The sequence below is a fragment of the Gastrolobium bilobum genome, unplaced genomic scaffold, assembly GCF_033153095.1.
Source record: "Gastrolobium bilobum isolate Gb01-03AN ecotype WA unplaced genomic scaffold, APGP_CSIRO_Gbil_v1 utg2264, whole genome shotgun sequence".
In the NCBI taxonomy this organism is placed as follows: Eukaryota; Viridiplantae; Streptophyta; class Magnoliopsida; order Fabales; family Fabaceae; genus Gastrolobium; species Gastrolobium bilobum.
In genome coordinates, this window is record NW_026899254.1 from 616,321 (window position 1) to 639,771 (window position 23,451).

General features: G+C 33.6%; 1 protein-coding gene across 2 annotated transcripts; it reads left to right on the plus strand.

Moving 5' to 3' along the window:
• The first annotated feature begins 11,287 nt into the window (after positions 1-11,287).
• LOC133288808 (putative lysine-specific demethylase JMJ16) lies at positions 11,288-21,788 on the plus strand. Of its 2 annotated transcripts, XM_061486627.1 has the most exons (13): positions 11,288-11,527; positions 12,309-12,436; positions 12,528-12,894; positions 13,008-13,079; positions 13,451-13,528; positions 13,651-14,163; positions 14,273-14,497; positions 14,994-15,155; positions 15,474-15,842; positions 17,614-19,036; positions 19,135-19,238; positions 20,245-20,442; positions 21,158-21,788. In XM_061486627.1, the coding sequence occupies exons 3-13, from the start codon at positions 12,568-12,570 to the stop codon at positions 21,464-21,466; spliced, it is 3,780 nt and encodes a 1,259-aa protein (XP_061342611.1). In that variant the 5' UTR covers positions 11,288-11,527; positions 12,309-12,436; positions 12,528-12,567; the 3' UTR covers positions 21,467-21,788. The 2 variants fall into 2 exon arrangements, with proteins under 2 accessions (XP_061342611.1, XP_061342610.1); XM_061486626.1 differs by having other exon boundaries at positions 11,288-12,436.
• Positions 21,789-23,451: the final 1,663 nt, after the last annotated feature.

Sequence of the window (23,451 nt, forward strand, 5' to 3'; positions counted from 1 at the left end):
ATGCCGCGATCTAGATACACACTTTATCTATATATTGAGGTATTTCAGTAGATGTCTTATTGCAATTTACATACAGGCGATATTTTATGAAATTGATTAAGTAATCAAGTTGGTAATTGATAATGACGTCATAATTGAAAAGAAAAAGAATATTCCGCATTTTTAATTAAGCACCGCTTAATACGATGTAATGTTAATATTCCGGGTATACACGGGGTGTTACAGAACCCTAATAGAGGGGCCAGAATTGATGTAACCTGTCATTATATTTTCATGACACAATACTCTGTCGGGTGATCATGGACCCCATTAATTGTTACTTTTATATATATTTTTGGTTATAACGCTGTGATGTATGATGATGCACTATGGACATTTATGACTTATTTATGTTTATGTTATTTTAGTACTTATTGTGAGCTGCACCGAAGCCGTGATAGGAAGATTTCTTCTGCCCTTAAGGACCTTATTAACACACTCCGACAAGTTTGTGGTCATATGACCAAACCTTTTTCCCTCTTCATCGTATGTGATTCTCCATTTTTCTTTCGAAATGGAATCTTTCCATGCAGCTATTTGAGGACAGGTTTCTTTTAATTTTTCTAATCCAGATCAAAATCCAACCGGGAAGTTGTATAACCTGCATAGAATAACAAAGACAACAACTTATGACATACGAAAAAAGAGATGAATAAGTCTAAACGTATACATAACTTCTTCAGTTGCATCTTCAAAATAACATTCTTGAACTTGTGATTGAAATTATTGCCAAGATGTTGAATATAGAAGACATGGTATGCTTTGGGAGGTTGCTAACCCAGCGCCGCATTGTTGATTGCAAACAATATGTCTACATGCTGATCAAAAACAAGACAGATGAATTCTTTTTGGGAACAGTGACCAAAATGTCAATGTTCACCGAGTTATTTACCTAACTGTCACGTGAACAGTGTTATTTTCCAATATGCCACGTGTCCAAGTTCGCTACAATGCCCAGTGAACTTGGTTTGCTGATGTGGCACGTTTGTAGTGGACAACAAGTTCGCTACTAGGTGTAGCGAACTAGGTAACAATAAATGTCCCTAGGCTCTGACAAAATGGCAGGAAAAGTAGACAAGTTCGCTTCCCATATCAGCGAACTAGGTGTGATTAGACAAAAAAGTAGCACAAGTTCGCTCCTCTATCTAGCGAACTAAGTACAAATGGGTAATACTCTTACCCCACTTCATTTTCCACCTCGATTTACTCAAAAAAATTTAGGTGCCAACTTTCATTTATTCACTTTGAAAATCGCACCAAAAATACACATTTCTACTGTGGCTTGGTCTGTTGCCTAGGCATTATTGTCTTATATATATAATAAAGCACTCAGCTTTTTTTGTTATTAGAAATATCAACTTTTTTTATCCCTCTTCTATGCTTGTTTTGTCTCAAATTTATATGTAGTTTCTTATTGTGTGCTTATTTTGTTAAATTCATGTCTTGTGAAGAATTGCTATTTTGATCCTCTTTAATCAAGTGTACACACATTATCTGCTTGCAATTTTCTAAAGACACAAAATGCAAGTTTAATGAAGACCTTAATTAAAAAGGACCTGTTTGGTTTTATTATTATTTTTAAAATTTTTAAAATAGAATTAATATAAAAAAATATTTAATAATGTTAAAATATTTAAAAGTTTATTTTGAATTTTATCTCAAGGACAAACTCTTCAAACTTAATAATATGCCAGAAATAAAATGATGATAGCAAAAAATTCTGATATCAAAAATATTGGAAATAGTTTATTAGATTAAAGTGAGTGTATATATTTTATAAAAATATTTTAAATAAATAAAATAAAATAATTTTTCTACTTTTTATTCTTTAAACAAATTTATAAAACAATGAAATATTTAAAAGTACTCAAGAAGACACTATTCCAAAGATACAATACTTTTGATGCCCTTTTCAAAATGGTGAATCACAAAATCGTAATCAGTAAATTGCTTTTGAAAGCTGGCACCAAATAAACTTTGAGTATATCGAGGTGGACAATAAAGTGTGGTTAAGAGTATTATCCATCGTGGAATGGGTGTGGTGACAAATTTGCACTGAGTTCGCTTGATAGAGGAGCGAACTTGTGCTACTTTTTCGTCTAGTCACACCTAGTTCGCTGATATGGACAGCGAACTTGTGCTACTTTTTTGTCTAGTCACACCTAGTTCGCTGATATGGGCAGCGAACTTGTCTACTTTTCCTTCCATTTTGCCAGAGCCTAGGGACATTTATTATTACCTAGTTCGCTACACCTAGTAGCGAACTTGTTGTCTACTAAAAACGTACCACATCAGTAAACCAAGTTCGCTGGTCACTGTAGCGAACTTGGACGCGTGGCATATTGGAAAATAACACTGTTCGCGTGGCAGTTAGGTAAATAACTCGGTGAACAGTGGCATTTTGGTCACTGTCTCTTCTTTTTGTGTCACATGCATCCATTAATGCTAAAAACTACGACCAACATCAAGATTCTCCCATTCTACAATTGTGAAAGCAATTCGCAACATGTAACTATTACATCCATAGTTGTTGCAATTAATGGGGTCCCCTGATATTTCCTATATAAGTGTGTACCATCTATTTGGATAACGGGCTTGCAATAATTGAAGGCATTAACACATTGTTTGAAAGTCCAAAACACCCTATCGAACACCTTTCGAGATCGATCTAGCCAATTGTTAATAAAATGATCGTTCAAATCCAGCTTATATATAGCCTCACGTGAAAATAACAACATATAATCCAACCATCTTGGCAGAAAAACGTAATATTTATCCCAATCCCCATAAATTTTGATAATTGTCTTTTCATTTGCCTTCCATGTCTTCCTGTATGATATATGAAACTCATAATTTGTTGCTATCATTTCCTGGATTAAAGCAATTTTAACATTGTGCTCCTCCCTTATAATCTATTCATGTGGTCAAACAATTATTTTTTTCCATAAATATTAATAAAAATGGCTTTAATTTGACATACCTAAGATTATTGAACATATGAAATTAGAGTCCAGTTGCTTGCAATCTTGAGAAATAGTTTGGTTAACACAGTTATGTTCGTTAACCTATTTGCCAATAATCCATTCAGTGCCACCCTTTTTAATGTGTGCCCTCATCCTTCACGGACAACTATCATTGTGATTTTCACATACCATAATTAATCTTTTGGTATCACTTTTAGATGCAATGGTTATGTGATACTCATCCATACAAAATTATTTTATTGACATCTTCACATCGTGCTTGTTGTCAAACACTCGGTCCTTATACAGCTCTTGATCCATCTACCAGTTAGGTATTTGCGCTCTATCTATTGCCAGCAACTCGTGATTTGCATATGCCCATTTAATATGCGTATAGTGACTTCTTTGAGACCAAATTGGGACATTAGTGTCTCATGTATAAGCACACATGCGTAGCAATTATCCACATGTGTAGTGAACAATCATATTAGTAAAAAATTCATTAATTTGGGTTAATAATCTCCCACTAGTGGGTCGTGCATTTCAACAATGCCCGATGAAGGAATCGGATGACACAGGCGGTAGACTGACATGAATCAAAATCGCCATCCATGTCAGTGTTCGATGAGTCACTGTCTGGAACAACGCCTCCATCCACCTCTTCATCGAAACTATCAGTATGCCATGCCAAATCATACATATTGTTAGCAGGAATAATTTTTGCAGACATTGGTGGGGTAGGTGTGGTGGGGGTGACATGTACCTGTCTTCAGGATTCACCAATGGCTCCCTGTTGATGTCGATGAAGTGAATAGAAGGGAAAGAATGTTGACTGCTAGACTGTACGCTGGAGTCTACTTCTGCATAAAGTTCAATAAATGTGGAGTGTGGATGATGTCAAAATGTATCTACTACTAACGCGATATCTTCATCCTCAATAATCTTTACAGGAACCCAACTTTCTGGTCCCAAGGCGCATCTAGCAGTCAACCGAGACAGAGATTGACCGCATTGTAATCTCAACTTCTTGTATATTGTCTTCTTCAGTTCATTAAAACTACATCGCGGGCTCATGCGAAATAATTTCGTATCTACTTCAAAAACTTGTCTATTGAGACCAAAAATTTTCTCCTATTGTAGTATACTATGGCAATTACTAAATCATTGTTGTCACTCTTTTTGAAAATATTTAGGCAAAAGTACAAAAGAAACAACGAAAAATTAGAGCACTTGAAATAGAAAAACAAAATTTAGAGCATCGACAAAATGTTGCAACTGGCATGAAATAAGGTATTTTTATAGAATTATACTCGATGTACTGTTGGCCAAGTTGTACACGTGTCAGTCAGTAAAATACTCGGTCCATAGTGTAGTGAGTTATGTTGGCTCCTGACATGTGGAAAAAGCTACACCAAAGTCGCGCAACAGCCTAGCGAATTATGCCACGTGGATAACTTTTTCATACCGCGTATTATGCCACTTTGACTGGCAATCTCGCTTCACTTTTCACCGGCTTTATTGGCCTTCAAGAAACAACCACATGTCCAAAAAACTGTCGCCTATTGTTGTAGCGACTTTGTGATGTGACATTTTGGAAAAATTTGACTCGAGCATTTCATTATGATAAATAGTATGCAATACTGTGGCAAATGGGTATACTAGTTTTGGGGACATATGATTTTATGATTTTTTTAACAAAATCGTATCATTTAATTTTTCGGGAAATGTTATACTTTCTACATTTTTTTTTACTACCAAATTTTCACCGTTGATTTCCATCAATCTAACCGTTATAATTTATTGGAAAATAATAATTAATTAATAAGTGTGGCCCAATACATTATAACCGTTAGATTGACGAAAATAAACGGTTAAGATTTGGTAGTAAAAGTTAATAAAAAAGGTTGTAACTTGTAAGTATAACCCCCCCTAATTTTTCACTATATTTTATTATTTAATATTTAGAAAAATCATATCATTCAATTTTATTTTTTGCCATATTGTACCATATAATTATCTACTACATATATATCCTATCATTAAATTTTGTGTGATATATATGTTGTTGGATATTTGTTATACCCAAACTTTTTAATTGATTTAAAATATGTTTTGAGGATTACAATCAATTTAATGTTAATTTAATTGATAATAATGTATTGTTTTAAAATTACTAATGAGTTGATTGTTTGAGATTTTAGAATAATATTTATTCTGAAATGAAATAGTATTCAATATTGTATAAAGATTGGAGAAGATATGGAAGATATCATGAAGAGAGAGAAGATCGGAGAAGATATGAAAGATATCATGAATAGAGAAAAAAACATGGAATCAAGTAAAGTTTATGATAGATTTTATCTTTTCAGATTTCATGTAAGAGAAATAAATTATCTTTTGCCAAAGATTTTGATTAGGATTACATTGCATAATAGGATAAGATATTTAATGCTTCACACATTTTTATTTGAAAAAACCATAAATCTTATTTTTGGTAATTGCATTTAAAATTTCGTATAAGGATAAAAGATTTCTAGTTAGTTTTTGGAAAAGATTTTAAAAATTAATTTTGAAAAAGTTGTTGGGAAAAGTTACGTTCCGGGAGAGAGAAAATCTTATTATTATAAATATGGCTCATTGCATATTATTTATATGTGAACAAATACAAGAAGAAAGAGAATATTTTCAAAATTAGGATTCTTTCTTGTACATTAATTGTAAAGCTTTCTCAAGAACATTCATTCATACATTCATCTTTTGGCAAAGTGAATGTTTCTCTATAGGAATTCAAGTTACCCATCTGCTTGAAGAAAGGAAGCATTGAGGTAAATCATTTTAATTGTAAATTTCTTCTTGACCTTTTTTAATGTCTGTAATGAGAAATTTGGATATCAGTTCTTGTGCTAGGAAACTGGGATACCAATATATGTCTTTTCCTTGGAAGTTGAGAGTAAATTGAGAACTTTTGTGTGATTGGGTTTCAGAATCCCAAAGGGTTAGGATTTCATACTGGGAAACTAGGATAGCATGTGAGAATTTATGTAAGGGGTACACTAGAAAATTAAGATACTAGAGAATTCCTTGTACACAAGTTTCATAGTCGAGTTGTCCGTCGAATTTCAGTATTCGATATTAGGCCCGTATTTTTTTTTCTTTTGGATTTTTCACGTAAAAACTATTATGTCAATATATCTCTTTCCTTATTTTGATTCATTGTTTTGAGTTAATTTTTAATTAACAAATTAATTTTATAAAACTTAATTCATCACCTTCTTGAGTTTATCTGGACCAGCATATGTATCATTTAACTTTCAGTAAAATCATACCACATTATTCTTATCAGAGGCATGTCATTTATTCTTCTGCCATACCACATTATTTTATTTTAACAATATCATATCATTAAATTTTCTGTCAAATTATATAATCCTGTCGGTTACTTTTCTTCGGTATATACAATTTGATTTAAGTAAATTTATGAGGTTACAAGGAATTGAACACAACACCTTACACTACACACACTCCTAACACACACACCCTACACCACTAGGCTAACCCTAGTGGTATTTAAGTAAATTTCTTATCATTTAAGTTTCTATTGAATCATATTTTCTATTGTTTTATCGCGTCATATTATGTATATTTCTTTCATAATATTCATTTCCGCATCATTTAATTTATCTTTATCTCATTTCATCTTTTTTTACGAAATTGATATTAGTTGAACAAAATATATCTTCGTCTTGATTCATTCTTTACCCAAGAAAAATGAGGAACAAAGTTTCACATTATCACCTTATAAAAAATCAATAAAGAGGGATTGACGAATGAAAATAGAAAGTGTAAAATAACAAGAGACGAGAGAAATATTGAAACAAATTTGTATATTGAATTGATTAAAGAGAATACAATATATAAAGAAATATTGATGGGCTTGGCACATACGTATCCTAAATCATAATGAAATAAAGAAATAGATTTTTACAAATAATAAAGATATTCCAAAGATATTTTTTTCAATAGAAAAATTACGAGATCACAAAATTAGATTGAGAGAGAAAAAAGAGAGAGTAGAGTATACTATTGGAATCCAAAAGAAAATTAGAGTTCTTTTATCTCTTATATAACTCGTGTTTATTCTTCATAGAAGATTATACAAGTGTCTAGATAGTGTCTCCACCATTCAAGAGGAGTGTTCGAATAGGAGAACCCACTTTATAGACAAGTCTTTCGTAGATCTGCGAATCGAAAGAGGTATGTTTTATTTGATTTATTTTTGTATACCAATGTTTCAGTTGCTAACTTAATTTAAATATACGCCATTAGAATTGGTCCGAGGAATTCAGGTAGTATACATGAGGTCATGTATTTGAATCTCAATGCCATCGTTGTATCCAAAAAAAAAATACTTAATTCAAATGTTCACTTTGTTCTCTTGTATGCTTGTACCTCCTTCCCACTAAAAAATTTCTATACGATGAAAAGTATATATGATTTAATAATTAAATAAATGACTAACTGCAGCGGCGGACCTAGGTGGATGTAAGCGTGTGCAAGTGTACACACATATTTTTTGAAAAAAAATAAAATAAAGAATAATATATATTTTGGGTCATCAACAAAAATTATAGGATCCAATTTAATCTCTTAAAAAAAAGTCGGCTCGTGATACTTTTAAATTCCAAAATAAACCCATGTTACTTCTTTTGAGGGATTAATGTGAGTCTTTTTGAATTTCTGAGATCATGATTTTGTTTATCTGGATCTATTTTTGAATTATGAGGATCACGAGTAGACTTTTTTTCCCTAAAAGATTAAATTGAGGCCCGTAAATTTTTTTGATGACCCAAAATATTGTATTATAACAATTTAGTTGATTTTTGAATGCCTGTTTGGATCCTTTCTTTTTTTAAGCTAAAAGCTACTCATAAGCATAAGCTAAGTCAAACGGGTTTTGAGAAAAACTCTCATAACGAGAAAACAGGTAGAAGCTATTTATAAGCTAAAACTAAAAAAAAACTTAAAAAATAAGCTAAAAGCTGTTTGGAAATTTTATAAAAATTTTAACTTAAAAATTATTTAAAAGCACGTATTTCAAGAAAATTCTCTCTCTTTCTATCTTTATCACTCTTCATTTAAGAAAAAGCACACAATTCAAGAAAAACAGACAACAACTTAGTTTTCAGCTTTTTTCTTCATTATAAAAAAAGAGCTTTTCATTATAAGAGCTTTTCCCAGAGCCTGTTTGGATCCTCTTATTTTTAAGCTAGAAGCTACTTATAAGTTAAAGCTAAAAAAAAGAGCTTAAAAAAAGAAGTTAAAAGCTGTTTGGTAATTACATAAAAAATTTAGCTTAAAAATTACTTAAAAGCACATGTTTCAAGAAAATTATTTCTCTCTCTATCTTTATAACTCTTCATTTAAAAAAAAAAAACACACAGTTCAAGAAAAACAGATAAGAGCTTAAAAAAAAGCTCCTTCTATCATTATAAAAAAAAGAGCTTTTCATTATAAGAGCTTTTTTCAAAACCTGTTTGGCCTAGCTTATGCTTATAAGTAGCTTCTAGCTTAAAAATAAGAGGATCCAAACAGGCACCAAAACCTATTTGGTCTAGCTTATACTTATAAATAGCTTCTAACTTAAAAAAGAGAGGATCCAAACAGGCACTAAAAGCTCCTGGGAGGGGCTTTTTTTAAGCTCTTATCTGTTTTTTTTTTAATTGTGTGCTTTTTTTAAATGAAGAGTGATAAAGTTAGAGAGAGATAATTTTCTTGAAATATGTGCTTTTATGTTATTTTTAAGCTAAACTTTTATGTAATTTTCAAACAACTTTTAACTTCTTCTTTTTAACTTTAACTTATAAGTAACTTCTAACTTAAGAATAAGAGGATCCAAATAGGCTCTCAAAAAAATTACGAATTGCACCACTAACAAGATCCTCATACCAGCCCGTGAAATTTGAATAAATATAAAAAAATGGGTAATAGAACTATCATGTAACATGATAGTTGTTGCATCATGTCACAGACACAATATTTGTGGGGTCTACCAATATTTTTTTTTTTTTTTGAAAAAAACAATTTAATAAAAAAATATGCATGTGTGTGCAGGAATGAAAATAGAATTCCTGTAACAGAACAATAGCAAAACCCTAAAAAGATTGCTATGGGATTCTATCATCATATTGCAAGTTCTAAAACTGGTTTTCATATGAATATAAAAACTATGAATTCTTAAGATTCTTATTCATGCTTTTGATTTATGATTGTTGAATATGAATTTCATACATAATTTAGATATAAGAATACAATTTTAGGTGGGAGAAGATATGATTTATTATCCTTTCATTCATATTCAATATATGGATTATATTTCAACTTGTTTTAACCAGTTATATTTTATAGTTAAAATTACAATTAAATCACTGCTGAATCAAATAATATTTAGATTGGAAATATACTCGATTCGTGGTGAAGTTTAATTAGACAAATTAGTTTGTTTTTTAAATTGAAGTTCTTGCTTGCAACAGAAGATACGCAAAAGCAAACCCTGAAACGATATTGGTTTAGGGTTTGAAAAAATACACAGGACATTTTAATAAAATTTATATTATAAAAAATAAAACTCCCATAACATTCTATATATTTTTTTTTCTAAAATCCAATATATATATATATATATAGGAAGGATCCGTTTACAAATTTTTTTTACAAAATTTTGCAAATTACACTATGTTCTCCTGGGAGAACATAGTATAACTTAATGTTCTCCCGGGAGAACATAATGTAGCTAGTAAGAGTTAGTAAATAAAAAATTTGTAAATATAACCTTCCCTATATATATATGTGTGTGTGTGGGTGGGAGAATTTAATGTCTCTTATATTGTAAGAGATAATTTTATCTTCCATACATACATAAAAATATGTGGGATCTATTTTTTTTCTCTCATTTTTTTCATATGGCTCCATATGTGTGTGTAGGAGATAATTTTATCCCCTTTACCCTGAGAAATATCAAACCTTATATACAGAGAGAGTTAGGATGATTTATTAAATATTTGAGCCATTAGATACAAACAAATCAATGATTATGATTTATTGTAAAACTTTTTATTCTTATATCGGTGTAAAAACATTCTACCCCACACACGTGTGGTAATGATTCTAATTTATTAGGTATTTGAACCATTAGATAGAAGCAAATCCATGATTATATTCTACCCCACGCTTGTGTGTTTGTAAACACAACCACCCAAGCCAATACGCCAAACCATACACACATCCAATTATCCAAAGCAAACCTTGCACCTACTCTTGGGTTCGTGATTTGGGTTGGGTAATAGGTTTAGTTTTTTTTTTTTTAAGGCTAATTTGTTAAAAAAAAAAAAAGCCTTAAATCTCTTTGAGGGTTTGATTAAAATTCTTGCTTGACGGTATTTTTTAGGTGGTTCTTTTATCTATTCATGTTTTTCTTTGCTTGAGTTATTATTATTGGCTTATTTAATCTTATTGCACGTGTTTTTTTTTCTAATCAATAACAAAAAATCTTTTATATTTTTCAATAAAATCATTTTAAAATTTCATTTTATGCTCGCAACAGTTATTAAAGTTGTTCAAACAGCCTTGTGCTATTTGCACAGCAGTTTGAATCCACAAAAGTTTACCAAACTAGTAACATAATAGTGACAAATAAAAATAATGAGTGTTTTTACATTGAAGTAATTTTACCCACTATAAATCAATTTTTTTAAATTGAGTTAATTTTAATATATTTTTTTACGATAACTAATTTATAAATTGGATGTTTTTAGAGATTCCAAAACCAAGTAATGTCTTTAATATAGAAAATGATACACAGATAAACAATTCCGTGATTAATTTTTCACAAGCTTCCATATGCAAGGTCAATGAATAACCTTTTTTAATTTCACTATAATTTTTTTATTAGAGTTTGTGAGAAATTAGTAAAAATAAAATATCTAAATATAATGTATGTTTTTTATTTATTTAAGAATGTGAGGTTTTATAATTGATAAAGACTTGTAAATTTTATATAAATCCATATAATAGTGATATAAAGACTAGAAATCAAGCCAAAGCCCGATTAAGAAACCCGGAAAGTTACAAAAACCCGAAAATGTCCTTGGGCTTAAACACTTTACACATGTTGCAAGCTTCAACCCCAAAAAGAAAGTTGACCAAAAAAAAAAAAAAAAAAAAAAAGAAACCCAAAGGAAAAAAATAAAATAAAAATCATCTTGACATTAATGAAGAGGATGCAGATTTGTCTATGTTGCTTCCTCAATCGTCTTATTCCTCCATCTTGTTAGGGTTTGTAGATTTTGCAGTTTGTCTTCAATTCTTTACGCTCATCGTTCTTAACAACAGCCATCTATAGGACTTCGAAATTGTGCTTTCTTTATTGACCTATACTTTATTGTATTAACCCATATTTTCCTGCATCACACCATACAAATAGAACATCGCAATTCCTCCACGATTTCCTTTAGGAATCTCGTGATAGGGTATGGTCTTTTGTTAGTTGTTAGGATTTTAGCTAATTGCTACAAAATTGCTTGATTATAGTAAAATTGACCAAGGTTTCTTTTTATTATTATTATTATTACTATTATTGTTATTATTATTATTTGTATTATTATTTGCTTGGTTTCCATCCACTTAAAAATTCCAAATAATTGTATTGTAGTGAATTTATAATGATGTGTTATGTTCTCTGAATCTGTACATATAATGGTAAGCACAGCTTTTGAAGAACCTTTCTACCTGATCTTTTAGGTTATATTTGAGATTCTGTCAGTGATTGCTGAATTGTTTCAACATTTTTATCTTATGATCTGGCTGTTGTAATGTAATGAACTAGGGATTTGGTCCTGAGAAAGGGTGAAAGGAGGGTGAAGAGAAATATTAGAAGAGAATATGTCAGAAAGGGATAAACAATGTTGGTCATTATGTGCATTTAGATTATGCATTCTCCTACATTAAGCTTTTCCCTTCATTTGTCGATTAGTCCTACATGACCAAACAAGAATATCAACAAACAAGAACATACTGAAGTTTCAATATGCATTTGCTTTCGGATCTGCCATTCTGTTGGATGAATGTAAATACCCTTAGTGAAAATAATTATAGTTTTAGTCAGACAATATTAAGGATAGAGATTTTGACTAGATATCATAGAAAAAAAATAAGAATATTAAGATACTAAGTTGCTTGTATCTGTGTTACTTTATCTGAGCTCTCTCTCTGTCTGTTTATTGTGACATATTTATGATTGATGCTCTCCAGCTATTTATGAAGTTATGGGACCTAGAATCACCTTAAATCGCTATGATTTCTAGCTGTAATATTCTGTGGAAGTTCAGAGATTGAACAAACTCTACATCTTTCACTTCATAAGTACGCTTCCTATCAAAGTAAGTTTAACAAAACCTGGAATATCTGCTCTCTTTTTTTGTGTGTGTGCGCGTGGATTATGGCATTGTGCTGACTCCTTTATTCATACAGGGAAGACAAATCAGAGACATTATTATCTATTGCCTCTTGCATGAGGTTACTGATGGGGACTGAGCTTATGAGAATATGTGTCAAAGAAGATAATGATGACTTTCCATCAGTTCCACCAGGTTTTGAGTCATATACATCTTTCTCCCTGAAGAGGGTAGAAGAGAATGAGAAACAAGGCGATAAGAATATGACCAGTTGTTCAGCCTCTACAAGTGCTTCTGAATCACAATCAACTCAGGTGGAAAATGATGTTGAAGTTCGTGGTACTGCAAAGGTTCCTAGATCCGTTCGAGGAAGACCATGGATTAACTATGGTCGGTTTGAGAACAGTTCAGAAGAAGACTCTGATTGTGAGCGGCTTGATCAAGTCAGTCTTATGTTGCTTCGTTTTTTGTTTTGGATGTCTTGATTTTGTATGACATTTCCTAAATGTAAGAGTGTACTTTCTGGTTAGTGTCTTACATATGAATGTCAATGCAGAATTTCTCCTCAAGACCTTGTCTCCCCAGGGGAGTCATCCGTGGATGTCCAGATTGCAGTAATTGCCAAAAGGTTCTGTTTATTTAATATGCATGCTTTACTTCTGTCTGCATTACTATCACCTTAATTAATGAATCAACTCTGACCTGACATTTCCTCTATCATTATTATTTCTATTACTTATATTAAAATATAGTAATAATGATATTTGCATTACCATTTTTTATGAGTTGGGATGTTCCCTTATCGTCTGTTAAAATTGAAGTGACTTGGTTTACCTTAACATCTAACAGACTGATTATTGTAATAACTACAATGGAGATGAACTGGTAATTTTATCATATATTATAGAGGCTCCTTAACCGCAAATTAGCCAGAGATGCTCTTCTGTTGTGGGCAACATTTTTGCATAATGAGTAATTAACAATTGAAGTTTCTGACAGGTTGTTGCCAGATGGCGACCGGAAGATGCCCGTAGGCCAAATCTCGAGGATGCTCCTGTTTTTCGCCCCACTGAAGAGGTCTTGTTCAGTTCTTGTGGCTTATTTAAATTCACTTCTGTACCTGTCATTGATCAGTTTATTTCTACAAGTTAGCTATATTGTAGAGTTAGATCTTTGACTTGTTCATAATTTTTTTTCAGGAGTTTCAAGATACTTTGAAATATATATCAAGCATTCGCGCCAGTGCTGAGCCATATGGAATTTGTCGCATTGTTCCTCCGTCTTCTTGGAAACCCCCTTGTCCTCTCAAGGAAAAAAGTGTATGGGAGGGTTCTAAATTTGCTACTCGTGTTCAGAGGATTGACAAACTTCAGAATCGTGAGTCAGTGAGAAAGATATCAAGGATTCAAAGTAATATGAAAAGGAAAAGGAGAAGATGCACAAGAATGGGAATGGATAATGGCACTGGAAGGGGACCTAATATGGGATTTTGTGAAGCTGAAAGGTTTGGGTTTGAACCTGGTCCAGAATTTACCTTAGAGACATTTCAGAGATATGCGGATGATTTTAAGGCCAAATACTTCAGACAAAATGATAATATATCTCATTTAGGTGCTAATACAACAATTTTGAATGGCACCTTGGAGCCTTCTGTGGAGAACATAGAGGGTGAATATTGGCGGATGGTCGAGAATCCTACTGAAGAAATTGAGGTTACTTTCCTTATAATCTCAATACTTTGCTGCTTCATCAAATTATTTCGTATGCATTGCGCTTTGTACGTATCCCTGTCCTTACATTTCGTTTTGTATGTACTTCTAGGTGCTTTATGGAGCTGATCTGGAAACTGGGGATTTTGGGAGTGGTTTTCCTAGTAAGTCTAGTCATGTTAGTTCTGCATCACATGAACATTACAGAAAAGCCGGCTGGAATTTAAATAACTTTGCAAGGCTACCTGGATCTGTACTCTCTTATGAAAGTAGTGATATATCTGGTGTTCTGGTGCCATGGTTGTATGTAGGAATGTGCTTTTCCTCCTTTTGTTGGGTAAGGACCACATCTTTACGATAATTTTCTAGCTTGTATTTCATGTATTCTTCACCCAATTTGTACTTATAACCAATGAAATTATATGTATCTTTATTAATTTAATATATATTACCATGACTTGCATTTGTTGTTCTTTATACGAGCCTATGCATGCCCATGTGTATGTTATGTTTGTATATTTTGTCTACATAGATTGTTGCTTCTTCGTATGCCCATCTAGGGTGTGTGAGGGGATGTTCTGGTTGGGTGGGTGGGTGTGTTTTTTTTTTTTTTTTTTTGGGGGGGGGGGGGGGGGGATGTAAAGGAATTCATATAGTTGGCATCATTTCCTTGATTTGTTTGGTAAACCACTACATCATAACTATTCATTGTGTCTTGAGTGGAAATTTGTTGAAGTTTTTTTTGTGTATGGGTGAGAGAGAAGTTGCTTAGCTAGCATCTTTAATTGTTGTAGCTGCTTTATCTTTTCTTAATGGGTTAATTATGGGTACAGCATGTGGAAGATCACCATTTATATTCCCTGAATTATATGCATTGGGGTGCTCCAAAAATGTGGTATGGTGTCCCTGGAAAAGATGCTTGCAAATTGGAAGAGGCCATGAGAAAGCATTTACCTGAACTTTTTGAAGAACAACCTGACTTGCTTCATAAGCTGGTGAGTTATAGTTCTTCTACCCTTGCTCAAATGTCATTTGGTCAGGTGTTGCTAATGGGGATCACATGTTTGTCTCTTGCTTCGCATGCTATTCTTTTCCTTCTTTTATCATTTTGTTTGTTTTGTCTGCTAGAGAGAGATAACAAACAAGGTTAAAATTATTGTTATGTTGGGTGGGGTGAAGTTCCATCTTCCGTTTTTTGCCTATCTTCATTTCATCCACCTGTCCGTAATTCTAATTGAGAAGATTAATGGCCATGTAGGATGATTATGTTTCTTTCTTTGGACATATATTTATCTAATGCCTTTTGTTTGCAGGTCACTCAGCTTTCTCCTTCTATCCTTAAGTCTAAAGGAGTGCCAGTTTATAGGTGTGTCCAAAACGCTGGTGAATTTGTTCTGACATTTCCTCGAGCCTACCACTCTGGGTTCAATTGCGGCTTCAACTGTGCTGAGGCTGTTAATGTAGCTCCTGTTGACTGGCTGCCCCATGGGCATATCGCTATAGAGCTGTACCGGGAGCAGGGACGCAAGACTTCTATATCCCACGATAAGCTGTTGCTTGGGGCTGCAAGGGAAGCAGTACGAGCTCAATGGGAGCTTAATTTGCTGAAGAAAAATACTTCAGATAATCTACGATGGAAAGATGTCTGTGGAAAGGATAGCCTTCTGGCAAAAGCACTCAAGGTAAATTCTGCTTCTCCTGTTCTCCATGTAATGCAGTATGAAGGGATAGCATTTATGATTTTGTATTAATTTGTGAAGTGACCATAATAAGGGAATTTGAGGCTAAGTAGTTTTGTTTGAACCACCATATAAGGCATATTATCTGTCTTAGGGATTTCTACTTTATTATTAATTTTTTGTTGATAATTTTAAGTGTTTTTGGATATTTCCGTTCTGTTCATCCCTTTGTTCTAATTGGTCTCGTCTTCTGTATTTTATTGTTGGGAGTCTGTAAATTGAAAGCATAAAGTGCTAGATTGAATTTAAATGTTTTTTGATGAAGATTTATTTTAATGGGTAGGAAGAGATTAACATATAGAAGAACAATGAATCTTTCTCCTACAATAGAATAAATTTAAAAAAGAAAAAAACATAAAGTCAATGATTTCGATACGTCATTGACCAATTATCCTAAAAGCTTAAGCTGTTAAGTGAAGGCTCATGAATTTATATGTAACAAGTCCCTTTAACAAGAGCCCTTTGAGCTTGAAGTGTAAACAATTCACAAGCTTGCTTACCTTGTGCTTAAATTCCACTTGAATTCAGAAGAATGGGGTGACAAGAATCAATCATGATTACTTGGTCATAGAGACTCTACTAAAAGATTAAGCTATTAAGTGAAGGCTCATAGCTGGTTTTATATCTAACATTATCAGTGTCTACATTTGCTAATATTTTGAAAGTTTAAGTTGTTAAGTGAGGACCTAAATATGATTTTCTGTATCTAACATGGCTCCTCTACAACAAGAGTATTAGAGCACTTAGGGCTTGAAGTATAGGCAATGCACAAGCACATTTACCTTATGTCGAAATTCAAATTTATTAGGAGTACAGAGGCAACAAGGATCGACCACTTTGTCATAGAGTTTTTTTTTATACATGACTACATGTTAAAGTCCAGTTCTCCTAAAAGCTGAAGTTGTTAGGTGGAGGCCCAAAAATGGTTTTAAATTTCTAAAAGCAATTATCTTTAAAGAAGTTTATATTATATCTTGCAAGATATTCAGGAGTCAGGATTTGATACTAAATTTTTAACCACACAACATAAAGGAATGGAGGTGGAGTGAAGCATATATCTGGATACTTAATTCATATCCATTGAGTTTTTTATTGGGCCTCTTGAATATTTTATTGTATGCAAACTTATTTATGGTGTCATTTCTGTTTCCTATTCCGCCATGTCCATTTGGAAACCATCAATATTGGTTGGCATGCACTCTCTACAGGTTATTTAGAGGCCACAGCCTGTATTGGTCATCATCCTTTATAATTTTTCACTTGTCTTCCACTGGGCGTGAAAAATCCCTGACTAATAGCAAGAGGTCCTTTTATTTACTGGTTGACACCTAACTTCAATAATGACAACAGATTCTAATTCCCTAATATTGTAACTAAACTAAGGAGTTTTTGTTCTATTTGCTGAATATTTGGGGATCTTGTTTTAAAATATGAACTTTTTAAGGTAGAGCAAACATTACCTATCAATTACATTTTCAAAGGAATTGAAATCGATCCTTCTAATTTATAAGCAGCCCCACCCCCCCACCGTGCTGGGAAAAAATAAAAGGTTTGAATTTGAAGTATAAATCAAAATTATATGCCAAATGAATTGAAGATATATGGAATATGCTTTGTGAATACAAATTCTGTAAAGGTACATCATTGGTACCCTTTTATTGAATTTTAATGTTAATAATCTCCCTTTCTGATTTTCTTATGTATTCTACCCTAGATGCGTGTTGAGATGGAGCGAGCAAGAAGGGAATTTCTCTGCAGTTCTTTACAGGCATTAAAAATGGAGAGTGGTTTTGATGCTACAAGTGAAAGGGAATGCAACATTTGCTTTTTTGATTTACATCTATCTGCAGCTGGTTGTCACTGTTCCCCAGATACATATGCTTGCTTGGATCATGCAAAGCACTTTTGTTCATGCCCTTGGGATTCCAAATTTTTCCTCTTTCGTTATGATATTAGTGAACTAAATATTCTTGTTGAGGCATTGGAAGGAAAATTGAGCGCGGTATACAGATGGGCAAAATTCGATCTTGGGCTGGCATTAACTTCTTATGTCTCAGTAGACAAGGAAACAATACTTAAGGAATTGAGAACGCATTCGTCCAACTTGTCTCATTCTTCCGGGGCCACTTTGCATCCTTCAAATAAATTTATTGAAGATTCTCAGTTGATAGATGTTCCAATAGAGAATCAAGCAAATCCAGCACATAGCGAAGATCAGAGCTATCTTCAACAGAGGAAATCTGCAGAAGCTGTGTCTCCTTTGAGTCACATGAAGGAACTGTTAACAATTAATTGCTCAAAACCAACATGTGAGGCGGCTAATCTTAATATCTGTGTTAATAAAGAAGGATCTGTTATTTGCAGAACAAAGTTGAGAACCCCTGGTAGTCAATTGTCTCAAGAGGATTCATCATATGCTTTATCTCTGCCTCTAGCTCAAAATGGAGGTGAGAAAAGTTCACTCTACAGGCACAACAGTATTATACTTCTTAGTGACGATGAAGATGATAAAATGAAGATGCCAGATTCAAATAGAAGGAAGGATTCTTCTCAGATGCTTCAAGGTTCTAGAGATAAAGCAAGCCCATGTAACAATATAGAAAATACACACTTGACCATCCCTGTGACAGATGCTGCTGTGATGGGTGAAAAGGATGTTATTGCATTGCCTCGCAAAGATAAAAGTCCTGACTCAACTCAGCTTTTGCATGTGAAACAGGAATGTCATGAAAACAGAGGACCAGTTCTTGCTTCTACCCCAGTAGATCTTTCTTTTCATATAGGTCTTACTAGTGCAGAATCAGTTGGAAATATTCCAGCTTCTTCAATAGTAGAGGCTGGCGGTCATCGTTTGGAAAGTTCAGGGGTTTGTCCTGTGGACCCACAACCTTCTGGCACTATCAAGGTTAAAAATGAGGATAATGATGAAAAGTTTGGAGGATGTGCCACCTCTAATGTAGCAGACAATGTAAGAGCCATTAATGGAAACTTTTCTTGCAACCTAAACAATAATCGTCAGAAAGGACCTCGTATTGCAAAGGTTGTCCGGCGTATCAACTGCAATGTTGAACCTTTAGAATTTGGAGTTGTGCTTTCTGGAAAGTTATGGTGTAGCAGTCAAGCTATATTTCCAAAGGGTATGTATACTTTGCTTATAATGAATTGCAGCTTCCCTGGCAGTGTTTAATTGAATATGTAAACTGTGTATTTATGCAAATTAAATTAATTGATGCAGGATTTAGAAGCCGTGTTAGATACATAAGTGTCTTAGATCCATCCAGTATGTGCTACTATATTTCAGAAATTCTTGATGCTGGACGTGATCGACCTCTATTTATGGTACTTTCTCTTTCTTATTTTTAATTCCAGGCTTTTGTCATGCTATTTGTATTATAATATGTACTTTTTGTCAGTATGTCTGGAAAGGTCTTTCATATTTCTGATACAAATTTGTCGACACACACTGAAATCTAAATCCCTTGCAAACATTTCTAGAGTTTCACCGTTTTGTTATGTGGGCGAAAGTTTGGTGGAAGTTTCTTGGCTCATCTACTTTGCACTTCATGACTTTACTGTAGGTTTGAGGCTAAGTTTTGTTTTTCGGAAGTTGTTCCGTTTGACATTAATGTTATAGACAGTCTTTTGGCCCTTCACCTGAGCCCTTTGACATGGATATTGTTTAATTACAGGTCATTCTGGACCGTCTAGTTTTAAAAGTGGAGTCATGAAGAAAATGTGAATAAGCTGTTGTGATCTCTTGTAGGGATGGCAATGCGGGCAACCCGCCCGCCCCATTTATGAAAGTGGGTTGAAAATCTCTATCCATCCAATTTTAAGGTGAATTGGTGGGTCATAGTGCAAAAATAATGAAAATAAATAAAGAAAGAGAGCGAAAGAGGAAGATTGAGTTGACTAGGGTTTAGAAGAAAAGTGATATATTTTACCCAAACTATCCAATTAAGCTTAAAAAAATCTCAATGCATTGGGTCAACCTGCCACAACCTGCACCCGACCTACTTTAACCCACTTGGGTGAGTTGTGATGTGTTTGAACATGTAGCTCAACCCGCCAAATTTGACGGGTTAGGCGGGTTGACCCAACAGGTCAAACCCATTTTGCCATCTCTATTGTACTCTTATTTAGGAGTAGTCATGTGTTTAACCCATCGAGTAACTTACTGCTTGATTTGTTCATATCAAAATTGAGATTTTCATACTTTTAGGTGTTAGTTCCTTTTAGTTGAGAATTACATTGGACGTTGAAATGGACTGCTGTGAGTGATTCAGTTGGCTGGAATTGGGAAGAGGTGATGTGTAAAATAGCTAAATCTTGTTTATCCCCTCAGGTTTCCTTGGAAAATTGTCCAAGTGAGGTCTTCATTCATTTGTTGGCTACAAGATGCTGGGAACTGGTAAGAGAGAGAGTGAATCAGGAGATCACAAAGCAACATAAGCTGGGAAGAAAGGGTCTTCCTCCTTTACAGCCTCCTGGCAGCCTTGATGGCTTTGAAATGTTTGGGTTTTCTTCACCAGCAATAGTGCAGGTAATTTTACTGATCAAAACATTTACAATTTAAAGTGCTTCAATTGAGTATGACATGGACTGGAAGGATATTCTGTTCCAATCCTTGTGTTCCCCCACCTTCCATGAACAAATATCTAGTAATTATGCATCAACATCAACATCAACATCACCTTTTTCCAAATTAATTGGGGTCGGAGTAATTATGCATATAACCAAAAAATTTGTAGCTTCTTTTAGGTTGATGTAACAACGATTTGGGATTGAATTGTAGCTTTTGGAGTTAGGGAACCAACGAGTAACATATTCCTTAAAACTCAATCAAACATGTTTTTAAACCTGTTCACGCTCATAGCTAGTTTCGTTACTATATCTACTTTCTTTACTAAGAGAGCAAGTGGGAGTGTGTCTAGACTCAATTTTAATTTATTTTAAAAATATTTCAGCTTCCTTTATGAAGAAAACATGAAGACCTAGTAATGCAATGTTCAGTCTCGTCACTTGTTTTACATCTGGATTTTAAAGATAGCCTTATTTTTGTTTATTCAGCGTAGCCTATCAAAACAAATAAAATTCAATCATTTAGCCTTTATATAATATTTTTTAAGCTAATTTCTTAGGGATGTAAACTTCTTTCTGGTTTTTCATCTAAATTGTTAGTATTTATAATGCCCTATTTGATTTTGTTTCCTTAGATATAGTTTTGATAGCTCTCAATATATGCTTTCTTTCGTCAGGCTATTGAGGCACTGGATCGATGTCGAGTTTGTAATGGATATTGGGACTCACGGCCCTACTCCAGGCCTCAAGGGCAGTTTTCACAAGCTTACCAAACCGATGTTAATGGTGGAAATGGTCAAGGGGTTCTCATGAATCAGCACATGCCCGTTGGAGTTGTTGCAATACTAAGGAACCTATTTAAAAAGGTTAATGCAGAAGAATTGAACTCATTGTATAGCATTCTTAGTGACAATATGCCAGCGGCTGACAGGGTCCTAATAGCGCAACTTCTCAATGAAGAAATTCACAAATCACAACCGCCCTAGGTGATTGATTATTTGGACGGAATTGTTCATACGCCTAACCTTTTCTTAACATGTAAATTGTAATTCCTGAGGTTGCACATGCAATTTCATGCAACCTTAATCTTTGGTTTTTTCACCTGAATGGAAGTTATAGAGAAAGGAAAAAGAAATAAAATTACACAAAGGTAAAAAGAAAGCCTATTTCCCTTTTAAATTTTGCTTATTTCAAGTGGCAGCGAGGATAGGAAGTTGTCGAGTGTCACTTTGGCTGCCTCATCTGAAAGAGAGTATAGGTACGAGTCCACAATGTAATAATATTTTCAAATTTTGTCGTATTTGGAATGAGGGATTTTTTTGGTATAACTATTTAATTTAATTTAATTTTATAGTGTTTGAAATTGTTGATTTGAATATAATCTAATGTTAGAAGAATATAATAAGGATACAAAGATTGAAATGTAGTCAATATCAGTGTTGTGAAAACTGGCTTGGACTGGTAGTTCGACTCGAGAATTAATGAATTTGTCATGTTATCGGTTCGAGTTATACAATATATTGATCATGCATACGAATTGAAGTGAACCGGCTTGACTTGTCGGTTTTTGTAAAAATAGTTAAACCACTAGGTTATAAAGTTAAGAAAATCTCATGAAAATAGGCTTTGTTATCGACAACTTGGTGCTTGGAACACTTGGTTCTTGGAAGGCGGAGGGAAATTTAGAAGCTTCTGGCAAAGATGAACCCGGATGATATATTGAAGATAAAGAACTCATCGATGATCATCGCCTTTTGGTGAAACAATGCCTTCTTGTTGAAGGATTTGTGGGGGAAAAAAAAATAGTTTGAGGTGCGACAATGACTCTTGCTAACGGACTCGGATTTGGAACTAATTTTAGATGCGGTACAAAATATTTCTCTTAGGTGTTGATGAGGGGGTGATAGACCTTGTTACCCCCGATAAAAATTAATATTACAACTTTGTCTTCGTACCAAAACATATAATCAATCTTATGTAATCGAGTACAGGACCTTGATACTCAAGTATTTTTCGCGAAACAATGTTTACTCGGTACACTGGTTGAGTACACGAGTATTGTTTGTCAACTGGATTTTTTTCAGCATTATGTACTCGAGTACTTTTTGCGAGCTGAGTTTTTTATAAAACCCTTATATCACAAATTCCTCCCCCCCTCATTACCCATGTGAATACTAGAAAAATTTTCGTTCAATCACCCTCATATAGAGAATACAATAAACCATTAAAAAGGCTTTCACCCAAAATCTTAAGGTTTTGGTTGAATTGGTTCTTTATATGGTATCAGAGCTTGTGACCATAAGGTCACAAATTTGATCCTCACTGCCCCCACTTTCTCGTGGAATTAAATAAAAAGCACAAACGGTAAACCAAAAATTGGGTCTGTGTAATATTCACGTTTTAAGGCCAAAGGGCTCTTGCGTGAGGGGGTGTGTTGGAGAATACAATAAATCATTAAAAAGGCATTCACCCAAAACCTTAAGATTTTGAGTTGAATTGGTTCTTTATACCCCTACTCAGCAACTACAATCAATTGGTCTTTTTCCCACCATCATCATCCTTTCCTTCTTCAACCGATTGAAATCCCACTTAGGTATGTATTTGGGTTTTTTTTTGTGAACCCTAACCCAAATCCCCCATTTTCCTCTCAAAATTTTTATTTGTATGTTAGTTTTTTGGGTTTGTTTGGTTGATTAACATGTAAAATTTGTTATGAATTAGAGTTGTGAACCCAAATTTGTGAAACCTAGGTTTTCCAATTTGAGTTTTTTTTTGGCTGAATTATTCACTATTTTGTTGTTGTTGTTATTTTGTGTTTTGTGTTGTTGATTTAACATATGTGTTTTATAAAATGTGAAAATTAACTGACAGACGTTCTTCCAAGAGAGCCTTGACCACCGAGAAAAGCACAAAGCACCGACACGACGCGTCCTCATCCTCTCAGCCAGAGCCAGTTGTGAAGGAGTCTCCT